Source organism: Triturus cristatus, chromosome 2_1 (genome assembly GCF_964204655.1).
Source record: "Triturus cristatus chromosome 2_1, aTriCri1.1, whole genome shotgun sequence".
NCBI lineage: Eukaryota > Metazoa > Chordata > Amphibia > Caudata > Salamandridae > Triturus > Triturus cristatus.
In genome coordinates this window covers 425,342,537-425,360,027 of record NC_140581.1, presented here as the reverse complement: position 1 = coordinate 425,360,027, position 17,491 = coordinate 425,342,537, and the positions used below count along the sequence as shown (strand labels likewise).

The window sequence follows — 17,491 nt, the reverse complement described above, 5'->3', positions numbered from 1 at the left end:
TCCTTGTTATATATGGTTTTGAAAATGATGGAGACTTTAATCTTCAGTTTATATGCTTAACAGAGTCTGCAGAGGTGGTATTCTCCCCTATTAGTGAACTGTGATATATGTCGATACAGTCTTAAGATGGCCGACACATTGTTCATTCCCGCAATTTGTTTGTGTTTGTTTTTCTTCATCTTATTCAGGGCTTAGATGCCAGTATGTACTATACAACTTAACATTTGAACTCAGTAGAGACTGCACAGGCTGCTTTATTCCTTGTTCACTTATGAACTACGAACAAGGCGATGCAGTTGATATAGCTTTAAGATGGCCGACACGTTTCCCATTGGGAGACTGACATGGCGCTGTGTTTATAACCTTGGAGACAGCGCGCGTTTCTTACTTGATCGATTTGGCGAGTGAGACACGGGAAAGTGGAGCTGCCAGAGTAACATTAAAAGAAGTGAGTTATTGGCGAAACGGTGTCTTTCTTCTTTCAAAACTGTGCGGTTGAAGTAGAACTTGAGGCTTAAGGACTTATATTTGGATTTTTTCACAGATAACAGAGGGAGAGACGAGTGTTGCCGTTTTTTCTGTAAGTAGCAGCTGGTATGTTCAGTGTATGTTTAGTTTAAGTGATTGTCAAACACTTAGATGAAGTAGGATTCCATAGAGTCTTTGGATTATTGATTATTAATTGTGGTCTTAATTGGATTTCGAATCTAGTGCTTCCCTTATTGAAGAACGCTGTTGAATCATATTACAGGCTGAAATCTTCAACTTCATAATGAAGTGAGTCCCTCTTTACCACATGTTTGTTGGATGTGAAGTCTGCTATTCATATGTCTTTTGGGGGTCTTTGGACTGTCACTTGATATCGGGTGGTTTAAATAGATTACACCTGTTCTCCTTTTGTGTATAGTCAATATAAAATGTGTGAACTCAATTGATTAATTGCATTATAATTTATAAATATATGTACACTTTTTTATAGATTCATGGTGCAACTTTTGTCCTGAGGATGGTCTCTGTGATTGATCTTCAATAGTGAGACCGAAACGTCGACGCCACAACACTTCTTTTACATAACTAATAGGCATTTGATGCTGTTACAAAATCCATCTGTTTGTATTGATTGATTTTAACACATGGCCAAAATGTTGATGGCTTGTATTTGTTTGTAAAAAGTGTCATTGACTACTGCTGATGTGGTTCTAAATGAGACAGTAGTTTTATGTTGCCTTTCATGAAGTGTTAAGTGGATGGTTTCACTACTTTATTGAATGAAAATATCGAAAATATAAAAAAAGTACAAAAGATGAACTTGGGTCATTTTTGAAGTTTTCTTTCGGAGTTTCTTTTTGAGTTCCTGGAAATCAAGATCACTATTGTGACTGTTTAATTAATTAATCTAAACTGAATAAATCCTCAAGGTTCCTATTGTTATTTGACTTTTTCCTGCAACATTCAGCGCGCCATGTGCTCTTTGACTTTCCAAGCAGTCCGGCACAATGGTGACGGCTGCTTTAAAATGAAATCGGTCTCCCATTTACAAGAGGTTGAGCTATTGGAATTGTAAATGAGCCTGCCTTTTATTTGTTAATTATCAAAACAGTTACATAAAAGGCATTGTCATTTGCAATCCCAATAGCTTAAACTCTCAAAATTGCGAGACCTGTTGCATTGCAAATGCTTGCTTCCTAATATTTTCAAGCACCTATACATAAGTGCATCCTAAGAAAGAGAAAACCAGATTAACTGCAAAGCTAGAAGCAATAATCCATACTCACCACTGGAGGAAGAGGAAGAGGAAGAGGAAGAGGAGCAGGCACAGGTGTAACCGTTAGCACTGGATTTAAAACTGGCGTTGGAGCAGTGGTTGGTATTGGAAGCAAACCTGCAGCTGGAATTAGACTCGCCAAAGTAGGGGTTGGTGCCAATAAGGAAAGCGCTTTTGATTCCTCTGGAATTTTACCTGCAGAGGCAAGTTGCAAGTGTCAAAAACCACAATGATTTATTCAAGCATTACAATTACCCTATACAAAACAAATAAAACAAAAATCACTACCAGATCCTTAAAAAAACAAACAATTAGGGTTTAAATCTTGAGTTTACCCTGCTCTACGAGGAGAAAACAAAAGTGAGAAAATGTCAAAGACTAGCAATCTCTTTAAATGAATCATTCTATTTTTAATCTGAATAATGTAGACAAGTATTTAACACTTTGAGCTATGGGTCACCTGTACTGGAAACTTAATGTTCATGAACCAAACGATATCAAGCATGGACGCTTTCCCAGGGCGGTGTTTTCGCGGTGATCGAAAGTTGTTTTACACATGACAACCGTTCGTGTTGGCTGCATCACTAATAGCACACAGAACATCAGATACAGAAAAGAAGAAATTTTTTAAAGTTTAATCCCCAGAAATGTCAAATAACCAATTAGATAAAAAAATAAACAAAAAAAACAAATGATCTACTCAAAAGGGATCTATCCAACAGCAAGGTTTTTGGTCATAGCTCATTTCTGGTAGTTAGCTCATCTACACGGCATGCAAGAAACGATTGACCCTTTCATGCCAACAATTTTAATGCAAATCTGATTTTTATAGTGCAAGTTGCAAACCAAATTCTCTCTGGTTTTAAAAAACCGCTGGTGTCAGTAATTTTGGAAGCACTTGTTATAACTTGACATGACACGCAGGATCAATGGAAGCAACGCCAGAGATTTCCCACTGCAACATATCCTTGAACTGAGCTAGCTGTGCTTCTAAGTGTAATCTGTTCTAGCCCTAGAATTCCAAGACCCACTAATTAAAGATCAGTTGATTTGGGTAATGGTTCCATGAGTAAACTAAGAGGTCTAACATATCGATTATCATGACCTGTGAGATAAGATGTAATTGGTGAGTCACCATTATATGTGCCACAAACAATATGCAATATGGAATAGGCGCCAAATTGCCTTACTACAAATATCAGGAACGCTCACGATGTTTGACACTGTATGCACATTTTAAACCATGTACAGATATTTAGAGAGAGGACTGTTAAATAAGCAGAATCAGAATGTTCCAGCTCTCAAGATAACTTCCAATGAGGATGGAAAACAGGGGAAGGGTATTTTGGGGAGGGAGGGGGTGACAGGAGGGGAGGATTATTACCCCAAACCGACTGAAACTGAAGTCTTAAAAACTGAGACATTACATCTCATAGCCTGCCTCCTTCAGAATTATATAAATCTTTCTCAGAGAGTATCTTCAATTTTGGTCTTAATGCTATCGCAAGGGTGATGCGGTTGCTACAGAATCTTATAAACAGTACAAGACTGTCGAAAATTCTTCATCATATTAAATACCCAGTAGGCAACTTGCAATTTTACATTGATACGCCTAATTTGCAGTCAAAATGTTAAAGCACAAGAATGTACTTTAATAGCTGTCAATAACCGCGCCCTTACAAACTAATAATATGAATAAATAGAAGACATCTGTTAGCATTCATTGTACATCATGTTCGACTAATTAAGCACTCAGATACTCCATGGTTACTTTCTACAGTAGATGTAGGAAGAGTAAGTGAATGGGGCTTGGTGCATACATGTCTTAACAGAAAGGGTTTAGTAAAAAAAAAAAAGAAAAAAAGACGAAAATGAAAAGACATTCCGTTTCGGAATCTCTTCGATGTGCTTTTTAAAAGCACAAAAGAAAGGAGCCTCAAACCAATGCTTAGAATAGACTAATTTAACCACACGCTTAGTATTTTAATCCCGAAGTTCCTTAATCACATTCTTGGTCTGTTTAACAGCATGCATTGAGATCGACAGTAAGCAAAATGGCTTGAGAAAACATATTTCAATTATCTGGAAACCCTCAGGAAAAAACATTGAAGAGCAATTTGAGGCAGAATTCAAAACATGCAAGCAGGACCACATGAAATCAGGAGTGGGAGAGAGGAAATACCTATCCCTTCCACAGCTGGCTAGGGGATTATTTCAATACTAACTACACCCCAAGCTAACATGTAATTGACAAGCGTTTAAATAGTAAAATCAGACAAAATCCACCACCTTCCACAGAAAAAGACGATCTTACAATGTAGACAATACTGTTTTACAGAACTGAGAATGCAGTTCAAAATAAAGTGAAAGAGCAAAAAAATAAACGGGACAAAAGAAAAATAAAAGGAAAGGAAGAATAAAAAACAGAGAGAGGGCGTCCATCTTCAGCAGCCAGACTCCGACCTCATTTCCCCATGAAGGATTCCCTTGACGTCTGGTTTAGTGGCTTGGCAAACAATGCCTTACACAGGCAAGTCAAACAGGTCTGCCTTGGCCAGTCTAGTCATCTAATAATGCACACATATCACAGAAAAAACATACAAAACCAAATTAATAGTTAAAATCCATCTACCAGTATTTGTGGACATTAAAATAAAGTTAGAAACTAAGGTTTAGAATCCACGTTAGTTGGGTTTAGGGGTTTCTTCAATGTACACAATCAAGTACTTGTTTTAGAAGAAAAGCCTAAACTTTAGCACAGGGGATTCTTTAGATGCCCTAGGTGTCATTCAACTGCCAAATATTATACATCAAATAATAGTATATCCTAAGCACAATACTAAACTTTGCACATTTGGAAAAGAGTTCATACCATTTCGTAACTGTGTAACATGTTGAAAAATTAGCCTCAAACTCAGCATTTCAAGAAGACTAACAGGCCCTTTCAAACCATTTGTACTGAAAAACTAAGTTAGTGAGCCCTAGGGTACTTGGACAGAGTTAAAAGTTTAGTTTTCAGCAGACGAACTTGTAAAGCTAATATTGGACTTTTCCAATTAATGATGGGCACCATCACCCAACTGCAATTTAGATGTCAAACCACTGTGGCTTGTTCTTTTTCAAATGTTATTGGGTCTCAATCAAGCACAGGGGAGGAATGCAGCACTTTTCAGGATCCATGGCTTTTGCGCCCTCATCAAGCATCCACCTCCAACCAACCAGCTGAGTTTTTGAATCGACTACCAAACTAGTCACATCAGCAGCACCTGGGCTGGCAATAAAGGCGTGAAAAGGAAGAGGAATAGTCAATGCAGCAAGCTTTTGTTATAACAACAATGTTTAATTTGATGTTACATTATGTGCGGACATTGGGTCACGCTCTATTCCAATACTCTTACAAATGATGGGCACGATCATAACTTTTTCGAGGAGCAATCAGTGCTTCGAAAGCATGTTTAAGTTTCAAGACAAGTTTTGTAGCAATTTCAGATTTATACTTTTGCGTGCCACTTGACTGTATGATGCAACAGAAGGACTGGTGACCTATTTAAAGATGATGAGATTAGCATTAACTCAATATCAGCATGAACGCCTGATGTACCATCTACTTTTGCCATTGTTCAAACCCAAAACAGCCCCTTCCCAACAATTCCGTCAAGGGGAATCCTTGGGAGATGCAAGTATCCTATCGAAGTGTGTTTATAATAATACTTGCAGAAAGCAGACCCATATTAGTGTTAACGGTCGACCCCAGACAAGCCCTGCAGGAGCCACTTGCCCAGAAGAAACTAGAGGTTACGGAGCAAAAAGTAAAACCTCTTATCTGTTAAAGCAGATTCGTTTTCTATAGTAGTTGTCACTGCCATTAGTAAACAGCAGCTTTGTTTCAGCGCACAATATGTTTCTTGATAAGTATCTCTACATATATAGCACAGGTGTTGCAAAATATCTGTCAACAAGCATTTACATTTAGGGGACAGTAGATCCTGCAGTCACATTCTGTGATATGAAGAACATTAATCAGAACAATAGAAAGTTATACAAGTGTGTGAATGAGGGGAGGGATTGGAGGACGATAGGAAGAGAGTTGTCTTGGGGGAAAATACGCGTTTGTTTTTTGTAGAATATCCTAAAGGCAATGAGTACTACTACTGTTTTTGATCTAAAAAAAAATTCGAGGGAGATGAAAAGTAGTCAAGTGAAATGCTTGATGACACTACAGAAAGCAACTAAGGGAAGTGGAAAAATGTAGCATGGCTGCACTGCCTTTGGTATCATCACCTGGACAACCGTGTGAGACTGGGATGGCAACTACAACTCAAATGGAAATGGGTAAGATAAATACATTATTTTACTGTTCTATATATCAGAAGATATGTTAGCATGCTTAACTTCAAGGTTGATTTATCAACTTTTTGAAACAAAGATGCGTAAATTGATTAAAATGAAGTTATAAGAGGGCCTTATTAGAGACTTCTGAAAAAAACGCACTGCACCCACCCTTCAATAAGGGAAACATGAAACTGACTAAAGCTAGCACATCATATGTGGATGCACAAAAGGAATGCTAGACTTCTTCTAAAATCAGAACTGGATGACTGATGGCAGCACTGCTATTAGAATCAGGAAATGGATCAAACACGTCATTAAAAAAAACACCAGTGGTTTTAGGACAAAATCTATTGCTGTTATTTTTGTTGGAACACAGGTTTTATGGTGGATGCATTTGGGGCTCAACAACTATGCTTCTAGAGCTCCTGTAATCGGAGCACATACAGGTGTAACAAACAGGAGGGAAGCGAAATAAATTTGCAGTGTATAGCCCTTCAAGAATTAAAAAAGCATTGCGAGTAATATTATGGTAACAGTTTCAACGGACTACAATATCAGAATGACTCAATCTTAGCATATGCTTGTGAACATACAGATGCCAATGAGTCCAGTGTAAAGGTGATCTAGCGCCTGCTAGAGTCACACTGCGAGCAAGAAACTTTAGAATCAGAGGTTATCTCAGCACTTTGATACAGAATGGGAACACACACAGAACTCGAAATACTGTCCTGCAAGCAGGGGCGTTTTTATGCTCTTTTCCCTGTGAAACAAGTTGTGCAAGCAGCAACGTATTATATTAGCATCGACAATATAGAAGCTTTAAAATCTCGGCATTTTTTGACTGCCAAATTCGCAATTATGTTAATAAAATATATGCCAATTCTGGCAACCAGAGCTGGCTAGGGTTTAAATTTAAAAACCTGAACGTGACTGCTTTAAGTTACTAGAGGTTATAAACTCAACTACTCTTTAGCCTGCATTTTTCACACACACTACCGGTATTTAATTACGTTTTGTGCCACAAAACACAAAGAAAAAATGAAAAGAACATTTTTTTGAAAAGAAGTCAATGCTAGCTAGGCCCATTTATGAACAGCGTGTGAATATTACTCAACGTAATGTTGCTATGAAGAAAAAGCAATACCCATTTAAGCTCAAAACGATCAAGGTTTTAAGAATGTACTATGAGCAATAATTCTACTTTGCTTAAATTTGCTGAGGTAGCTTTCACTTAATTTTTGGCAGTATGTAAAACAAATTATGAACTATTTATTTAAGTCAACAGAACTGAAAAAGTCAATTACATACAGGACAGAGACTAACAGTTAACAAAAGTATGTGGAATACCAACCTTCTATACATGGCACAACTATCAGAGCTCTGTCAATAAAAACCGTGTTAGTTAGATGCTGGGCCACACCAACACTTGACGGCTCACGATACCTTATATAACATACTTTGGAGGAAAAAGCAAGAGGGGTGTTGCTGCAAGATAAAAAGAAAACCCATCAGTATTTCAGCACAGTTTGACTTATTTGTCCCTATAAAACATTTAACCATATAGATTACAGTTTAGATAAGTCATCTGTTAACTGCAAGCTCTAGAAAGAGCAATCATAACATATTTAAGATACGAAATGTCAAACATTGTGGTAATTTCTAGGCCTCTCGAATGTTCGTCTCCCCAAAGCGCCATTAACATCCATGTTTGTTGAAACTGGCAAGCAGTGGCAAAGCATATCTTGTTTAGCAGTTTTATCGCTTTCAGAAATTAAACCATAACATAAATATAACTCCAACAAAGCAATCTGCTGTAATTAGTTAAAAAAACATGTAGGGAAAACGCAATATTTGCCAATCTTTCAACATAGATTTCTTTTTTCCTCAGTTCAATGTTTTGATATTATACATACTCTGTACCGGATGAACAAAATGAGGCAAGTTCTTAAAAGATCTTGCTTACTTGGGAACAAAACCTAATCACTGGCAATTTGGATTATCATCTTGAACCTGCATGAAAAGCCTTCCTCGAGTGAAGATTACAAGGTTTCCTTCCACTTTATATGCACAAATATTGGTGAACTCACTCATTGTACCAGGTTTTCCTGTGACCTTTAATTCTGCCTGGCTAACAAAAACATCAGTCAGCACTAATGAGGGACCTGCACTTGTCATTAAGACTATCCTTGTAAATGGAGCAGCTCTTCAAGAATTGCGCTGATTTAATACACATGAACGTGGCAAGAATGTAGCTCATTCAATTTAATGTACATCATACACAGAAATGCTTTTGTGTTCTGTAACAAATACTGGTTGCTATAGAGGCTTCCAGCACAACTGTACAGGCCAAGATAGACGCCGTCCCACTGGAAGTTGGACTCCTGAGAGTAGACCTGCGCATAGTGGCAAAGCAGCCTCTAGCCACAGAGCAATATTTGTCCAAACTGCAGGGAGAGGTTTCCGCCTTGAAGACAGTTCTGACTTATCTTTCAGCCAAAACAGTGGCCCTGGATCACAGAGCTGAGGATGCAGAAGGTCGCTCCAGGCCCTGCAATCTTCGCTTTGTTGGATTTCCGGAGGGGCAGAAGGCCGAGGGCCTGGACTCTTCCTTGAACGCTGGATTAAAGCCACTTTTCCGACTGCTGCCTCGTCTTCCGTTTGCAATTGAAAGAACGCACTGTGCCCTTGCCCAGACACCACCAGTGGGGGCCCCGCCACGAGCCATCGTTGCGAAAATCCTGAACTACAAGGACAGGGACTCAAGTCCCTGGGCTGTCCAGCAGGCAGGGGCTCCTACATTCGAGAAGCAAGTGATCCATATTTTTCCAAACTATACACAGCTGGTACAACAGATACCAATGTCCTTCAGAGGGGTGAAATAAAAACTGAAGGCAATGGGTCTCTGTTACATGCTTTCCGACCCAGCCAAGTTGAAGGTGTACCACAATGATCAAAACAGGTCTTCACCACTTTGGAGACTGCCTCGGACTAGCTGGAGGTGTGTGGAGAGGGTCGGACCATGTCCCGGCCTCTTGCACACAGGAGAATGGGCTTCGGTTACCTACAATACACAACCAGAGAAGAAACGCAGACGACTGGATGGGCTGGCCTCCCGGTCGTCCCAGCATTTGGTGGTCAGTTGTGATGGTACTCTGGACTTCGAATGTCAAAAATTGGAATGCGAGGAGGAAAGGGTGCGTGTGGAGGTGGTAACTGCCTCCAACTCAGAGGATAGTGGACCCGATATAGGAGAGGAGACTCCGGCAACAAGTACGTCCTGATGCATCCCAGCCGTATGGGGACACTTTGGAGATGAATGCTGTGATGGCCCCGTTGCTCCAGCCCTGGTTCTGCGGGTCAGGAAATATGGCCCAGGGCACGCAGCCTACGCTTAGGACTTTTTCATTGTAAAAGTAATGTTGTCGGTTGTGTGCGAGAGATGGGCGTGAGACACTCGAGCACAGCCACCCCTTTACTGTGGTCTTGATAGCTGAAGTTGGGAGAGTGTATTTTACGAGTGTTAGGTAACGGACGCTGAGCTTAGAGCTGTGCAGAGGTGGTTTTTGCCTCTATCAGAGGGTGGGTATTGGGCGAGTGTGTTTAGCAACCAGACGTGGAGGTGTGTCTTTTGGGAGCCGCTGTGGCTGGCGCTGGGTGAACACCCCCTTCATTTCTTATAATTTGGCAGGTTTTGTGAGGAGTGGAGAGTGTTAATTCAGTGATTGGTGGTTTATTTGATTGACTGAACTCACTTTTTTCTGTTCTTCTCCATTGTTGTTTTTACTTTATTTTCTCCTTTTGTGACTGTAGTTTTCCTTGGGTTGTGGGGGGGGGGGGGGGATTTCAACGATTGGAGAGTGCAACGATTGGGGAGGCACACGTTGTTTTTCTTTGTTTACTCAGTGGGTGGGAGGTTTTATTCTTTGTTCGCTTGAGGTTTGGCCAACGAGGTTTGGCAAAGGCGACAGTGTGATTGCAGGGATGTGGGGAGGTCAGGGGGAACTGGATGGGGAGGTGAGGCAGCATGACAGCTGCACTTTAAATATGCATCATGGAATGTTTGTGGGCTCAACTCCTATTCGTTGCATGAGATGTATTTAATGGAGCGTGAAGTTGCACAAGGTACACAAGAAATGGAGAGGACAACTGCAGTCCGCCACTTATTCCAACTGTGCCTTCAGATTGGTGACCTGGGTGGCCCCGCAGGTTGCTTACCAGGTTTGAGGCTTTAAGGCAGACATCAAGGGGAGATACCTTCTTGTGCATGGCTTACTCGAAGTGGAAGTATGAAGTATGCTGGTTGAAGGTCTATGCCCCAAATGTAGATGATGGTTACTTTTTACCTTGGACTGGAAAAGGATTTGATTCCATTTGTTGGTGCTCCTCGGATGTGGGCGGGAGACTTCAACTGTGTGCTTGATGTGCAATTAGACAGACATCTGCGTACTAAGCTGCACATGATGGATGCCCTACGTGTGGTGGTAGGCACTCACACTGCATGGATACTTATTTATCATTTATTTGAGGTTTATACTTGCCGTGCAAAACATCCTGAGGCGCGGGAATTCACATGCTATGTCCCTTAGCATGTGACTTCTAATCAGCTCAACAGGTTTTTGGTGTCTGCCAATATGGCGGCTGCCATATTGCAGATCCAAATCCTAGGTTGATTCCTTTCTTACCATGTGCAATTGTTGCTGGATTGAGGTGTGGGCAGCGACAGGCCACGGCTTCTCCTTTGGCAGCTCCACCCAGAGACGCTGGGTCACACACTGTTCTGAGAGAAACGCTATGCAGTGACTAGCTGGTACTTTGATACCAATTCTCTGTCCACCTCTTGAAGAGGGCTGGATTGTGACACCCTGAAGCTGGTGACACGTGAGGAATGCTTGTTCAGAGTAGGTGATGCAAGATGGCACCTTGAGCTGGCTGAGGGTGTCCTGACTGATCATCTGCGCACTGTGCCAGTGGAAAATGAGCGTTGGGAGTCCTTGTTGGCAGCGCGGCAGCGATTGGAGATATCTGGGAAAGGTGGGACTGTCTGACCAGGTGCGAGTACTGACAGCTGTTGCACCAGTAAGGTTATAAGTCGGGGAGATTGCTGGTGTGGCTGCTGAAGAGAGAAAGCCCGCCCCCGCTCATACTCTCACTGAGACACCTGGTGAGTACACAGGGCAGCATTAATGCATTTTTATAGAAGCACCTGGCAACTATTTACAGTGGGTGTCCTCGAATCCCCCAGTTGAAACAGGGAGATTGCTGGATGATTTAGTCCCCCCACACCTCACAGAAGCACAGATACAGTGTTTGGAGAGGACCTTCGGGTGGAGGAATTGCAGGAGACAATCAGTGCAATGGCGCACGGCACTGTAAGGCTTCGGGGGGGATTCCGGTAATTATCAGACATTTGCTGGGCTCCTGCGCCTGCTGGAGACTCTGTGAATCCAGACATAATGGTTCGCTGCCGCACTCTATGAGGGAGGCCCAGATTGGCACCCTCCCGAAGCCTGGCAAAGATTTAATGGACTTCAGCTCCTACAATCCCATCCATTCGGGGGGTTCACACTAAGGCCCTGGCAAAGGCCTTGGCGATGCATTGGGAGGTGTGGGGGGGCGGGGTAACCCATCTGGTCCATGACGACTAATGTGGTTTTATACCTTGTAGGGGAACAAACATGAACCTGCGGAGGCTGTCCTATGTACTTCACTCAGTGGCTGGCACAAACCTGAGGGCCGAGGTGGTGGCGCTAGATATTGAAAACGCCTTTGATACTCTCAGATGGGATTATCTCTGCGAAGTGCTATGGAGGATGGGCCTGTGTCCGGTGTTCCTTTTGTAGATTCAGCTGTTATATACCCAACCTGTGGGCCCGAAATGGAAACATGGTCTCCGACTGTTTAACTATTGAGGGAGGTACAAGCAGGGATGTCCGCTGCCACCACTCCTTTTTGCCTTGGAAATGGAGACTCTGGCAATTAGGCTACGCCGCGACATGGCTCTATGGTGTGTTGTGGTGGAGGGTCGCACCTATATCGTCTCCCTATACGAAGATGAGGTATTAATATACGGCAGGCACCCAGAGCGATCGGTGGCTGCATTATTGGAGATAATGACGGTGTTTGGAGAGGTCTCTGGATTGCGTGTCAACTGGCAGATGTCTGTGCTTTTCTCTCTGGCTGGCTTGGTTGGAGTGGACAATGCTGCTCTCCCTGCAACAGGGATCTTTAGGGAGAGCAATCACTTCTGCTGCCTGGGCATTCAGGTGGTCCACTCTATCGAAGCAAATTACAGTCTGAATAAGGGTGGGGTTCTCGACCGTCTGAAGGCTTGATCTGTTTCTGGAATTGCATGCCCCTTTCCATGATGGGTACAGTGGCTTTAGGCAGGATGGTTTTGCTCCCACGCTGCCTCTATGTCCTGCAAAATCCCCTCTGCCATATGCTGCGTCGTACCTTTACCAGACTGATCAGCCTTTTGGTATCCCTGGTGTGGGCTGGTAATTGGAGTAGGATGAAGTTGGAAGTGCCAAAACTGGACGTGGACCTCGCCAGTGGGTCTCCTGGACCAGCGGCTATATTGCTGGATTGCTACGGTACGCTGCGCCGTGGTGTGCCAATGGCCCAAATGGAGAGACGGCGCTGCTCGCTGAGTGGGGTGAGGGGGGGCAGACCTTCCTGGCTGTCTGATGAGGGTGTTCAAGGATACTGGTTAATTGCCCGTTAATGGTCTGCCAGGTCGCAGAGGTTTGGGAACAAGTGGTTACGCTGGTGCTTCTTAGTTCCCCTTCAATGGTTACGCTGTTTAGGGCAAATACAATCCATAAAGGATCTAACGCAGTGGTACGATGGGGGATGCTGCATGGCTGGGGGCTTGTATCTCCATGGTACCTTCAAAGGCTCTGTGTCCCCCCCACGCTTTCTCCATGGTTCTCTGACGCCACTTGCTTCACACAGACGTGGGTCCAGGGGAGGGAGAGCACACAATGGGTATCTGCTGCTGTTGATTGTCTTAACTTTGTGTTTCACACGTTTGCACCTTCGCTGTTTTTAGCTGCTTAGGAAACAGCCTTAAAACACAGTGCAGAGGCTGAGATGCAGATTATACATCAGATATTTATGTAGGTATGCGTATAACCAAAAGTGACTGCTGTAGCAGGTCCTCAGCCCCAAATTGGTGGATCATTGTTCATTTCTTTCCTTTTGATGGACGGTTGTACTGGAATGCACTATTTTTATTTTCTGTGACACCGAGGTGCTATGCTTATGCAACAGCTAAATATGTTTGGGGGGAAAAAGTGGACTGCTTATAGACAAATAACTAGAAAGGAGGCAATAAATTTACCTTGTGCGTCTTCTGAAAACACAACTAGTGTAGGTGGAGTGATTCAAAGGTCTAGGTGTTGATTTTCTCCCCTCCGAGTAACAGGGCATAGAATATGCTCAAATCATTATCTGGCTAGAAAGGCCTCTGCAGCCTTTCAGTAAAGCATGCCTCCAAACGACATCAACTCTAGAACATTTAGGAATGCTCTCAAACAAAAAGGTGGAACGTTGTGTCATTGTCACATTCTGCTAGAAGCACCATCACAGGTAACCTTGTGGTTTTGTGTGTAAATAGGACTCACCTAGATATCATGAACTACTGGGTCAGTTACTGCTAATGTGAAGAGGGAACCATACCAACCTACATTATCTGGTGGAAATGACTGAAAACAAGATGCTAGCCAAGAATGTAGGTTGTGAAATGGCTGGTCAAATACAGAAGCATGTGCTCTACAAATTGTGCAGAGGATGACAATCTGAGTGGTCTTAAAATTAATTTGAGTAAGGTCCCACTATAAAGTGCTGCCAGGTTTTCCTAGGTGGGTCAAATATAAGTATAAATAAAAAGCTGCATCAACTGGTTTATTATCTTGTGTTAGACTACTCTGCAAACAACATACAGAAGGAATACAAGCTTTCTGTTGAGGGAATATCTCAGGAAACATAAATAATAAAATATTCAGGAAAATATTAAGTATCTAACCTCCATGATAGCAGCATCAGGTAGATTTTACTTTCCATCACAGCATCAACAAGACTGTTTTCGCAGAGCTACAACTCAACAAACCACTTGAATTAAAAAAAATTGCTGGCAAAGGAAGAATGAACCATAAGTCGATAGAATGTTTGGGAGCAGGGTCAAGATCGGACTAATTAATGTAATTGTACGGTCTATTTTAAATAAGTACAACCTGTAGTGATCAGTTTCTCTGCAAGAAAATGTTTACATTGGAGATATATATATATATATATACACACAGACACACATTTAGGGAACATCCTAGTTAAATAAATGTAGATGCGAAGCACTATCAAATTAAGAAACAGGAATATTACCAATTTAATGAAATGCTCGACCAAATGAAATTTAACACATACAGATATTCATGAGGCCATACCTGACTAATAGGTGCCGGGAGCAGTAACAATGACATTACCAATTGAGGGTTACTGTCAACTAAAAAACTAAAAATAAGCAGAATACCACCTGTGCACTCTAACTTGTTCCGAAAGAAAAGTACAAATTACTGTTTTGAACTATATTCTATGCTACTATACTAGAGTCACTATGCAGAAGTACAGATCCTGTTGGACTGGCACTTTGCAATGTGGGAACAGTAAGTAAAGGGGGAAAACTGCTTTCAGGTCTGTTACATGAAAAGATGACAGTACAAGTTCAGTGGGTGGAAAAATTCTTCTTTGGCTTAATTTACGTTTCTTGCAGAACTGCAGTAAAACAAAGGAGAAAAAGGAAAAAGTAGTCAAGACCTCACAAAATGAATAGTCAGTAAATGGTAATCGGACACTTCGTTTTTAAATACTTCTGATGACCAGTGATTTTTTCGGCCAATTATGCATGCAGAAAAAGAACTAATACAATGCACAAATAAATATTGTTCAGCAACTGCATTTAACTAATATACAGTGATGTGCAGGTCTTTGTATGTGAATGAACCACAGGACTATGCCATCACATAAAGGGCAATATAAAGAGAATAAACCGTGATATTGTGCCGGTACCTAGGGTTCAATATCCCTTTCTCTTCTATACAGAATGATAGCACTACAGAATTAAAGATCCAGGGAGATAAAGTGATGCCCGAATATTCATCAAACTCAAACGCCTTCAATGATTAAGTCAAACACCACTAATATCCACAAGGCAAATGTTCTCTGTGAAATAGCCAACTCTCAGTTAAAACGTGCATTAAAAGCAGTCATGGATGAAAGTCACAACTTTTCACTGGACAAGTTAATTTGGAAACTTAGCATTAGTGAAGCAGGCAAAGATTTTCTGATTTCACTGATAGGAACTATCCACACCCAGATACCTATACTACTTTCCAATTGCTGATGTCCCACCTGGATCTCTGGACACCGTACAATTGGATAGTAGAAGTGAAACTGACGATATGGCAGGGATGATAAAGTGGGGAATTCTAGAGTTCTGAGGCTGTGCCTGGAAAGGGCGAGTGGAGAAATATTGCCCCCCCCCCCCCCCGGACATTTGGCGGAGGGAGAGCACCGTGCCAGGGGATGTAATGGCTCTGACCGCAACAATTAACCAGCCGCCACTTGCAGCTGGTTAATGGTTTGTCACTGCTGCAAATGGCAGCAGACGGTGCTATATTTGTCTGACCTGACAGCAGTGCGGTCAGCAAAAACTATTGTGACCAATTCTTTATCCAAGGGGAATATTACTTTGTCACCTCATGCCATTGGCTCACTCTGCCTCCTAGGGGATTCAATTCTTTACATCATACATGCACTGTATATCCAAGGCATTTTTTCACAGCAGCCTGCCTTTTTTAAGGATTAGAGTCATTAATAAATGCTACTCTCTCATAAGATTTTGAGCATATACAATCTTCTGTTGCTCGTATTTTTCAGTGGAACTACGTTTGTGATGACTGATGGAATGAAATTACTGGAGATTTCCACACAGATTTCTTCATATGACGTTTAAATATGGCAAATGATAGTTCTTTGTGTTAATGAATTTTCTTCAGAGCTCAGGTTACTATGAAGGTTAAAGGATATTGGGACATGTACCAAAATAATCGCACGACATTTAACATTTGCTGGTAGACTTTGGCAGACGTGTTGCCCTCACACATTGCCGTTTTCAACTAAAACATCCGAGCAATGTCAGACAGACATCAATGGGGAAGAGCCAACTGTCAAGAAAAATGTCCCCACACCAACTCACGCAGTGACACTTTCAATGTGGGCTGTAACACCTGTGTATAGTCATCTTGTCTAAGAGATCCAGACCACTGCAAAGTTTACCAATATGAACCATAAAAAATAATGCACTAGTGGCCCAAGACTAGGGGGTATATTGTATTTCACCTTGCCTTCCGCTTTTCATGGACATTGTTCTGTAAATAGGTATGTTAATTTCCTGTCTCAAATATATCAAAAATGCATTTTGCATCTACTTTCCAAAAGTTTCTTAGCTGGCGATAAAGATCACTATTTCAGCTATTTTTAGGCAGGTAAAAACTCAAGGAATTAGCCTTGGATATCCTATAACCAGATCATATGTACCACAAAGTGTACGTTATTGGATATTGCCTTATGAAAATCAGAAATTACAGGTATTTAGAGTGATTACAATGATCATAATTGATCATTTAGTGCCACTGAGGATGCATTTTCTTCTAACTTAAATACACAAATTTATTTTCCTAACCTAAACACTGAATGTTTTCAGAAAGGAATAACAAAACCTTTAAAAGCATAAGATGCAATGGGTAGTTTTACACGTAAATAGGTGTTTAAATAGAGCAGCGTTCTCTAAAATGATAAGCTACAAAATGGCATTCCCCGAGAGGCAAAGAAAGAACCCCTCGCCTGCCACCGCTGGCGGTTCACTTCCAACACCAAAACTCTTGATGCGCATATACAACAGACTTCTAACCCGCCTAAACAGCTCCGGTACATGCTTCGCAATGCCCGATCCCTTTGCAAGCACACCACCAAAAACTAGGGACACCATCACCACCTCCAGCCTGATGCAATGTTCACCAATGAGACCTTGTCCACACCATCCTCTGTATCCAAGACATCGCGACCTCAACCACCCACAGCTACAAGATGATACAGACACCGGGCCAACAAACACTGAGGAGGCATCGCCATCATCCACAAGCAGACCCTCCAATGCACCACCACCAAGGACGACATCTCATCAATCATGGAACACCTCAACTTCCAAAGCAACGCAAACACTATCATCCGGGGAACCCTCATCTAAAGGCCCCTGTACCGGTTTCTGCAATGCCATCTCCAAACTAATCAGTCCCCTGGACATCGACTCCAAGCACTGAATCTTCCTCGGCGACCTCA

The 17,491-nt window shown here is 41.9% G+C and overlaps 1 protein-coding gene across 8 annotated transcripts in view; it reads right to left on the bottom strand.

Annotated features, from left to right (window-relative positions):
* The window catches only part of SREK1 (splicing regulatory glutamic acid and lysine rich protein 1), a 530,578-nt gene that overhangs the window by 493,388 nt on the left and 19,699 nt on the right, over positions 1–17,491 (bottom strand). For 5 of the 8 annotated variants that reach the window (XM_085631944.1, XM_085631886.1, XM_085631876.1 and 2 more), the window contains exons 2-3: positions 7,449–7,582; positions 1,776–1,960 (exon numbers count right to left, since the gene is read on the bottom strand). Coding sequence is in view for 4 of the 8 variants with exons in the window: in XM_085631886.1 (XP_085488012.1) it covers positions 1,776–1,960; positions 7,449–7,582 (319 nt within the window). In the remaining 4 variants the exon portion in view is untranslated. Of the gene's footprint in view, positions 1–1,775; positions 1,961–2,225; positions 2,350–7,448; positions 7,583–17,491 lie in introns of all 8 variants that reach the window. The other 3 variants (XM_085631935.1, XM_085631913.1, XM_085631924.1) reach the window with 1 other exon arrangement.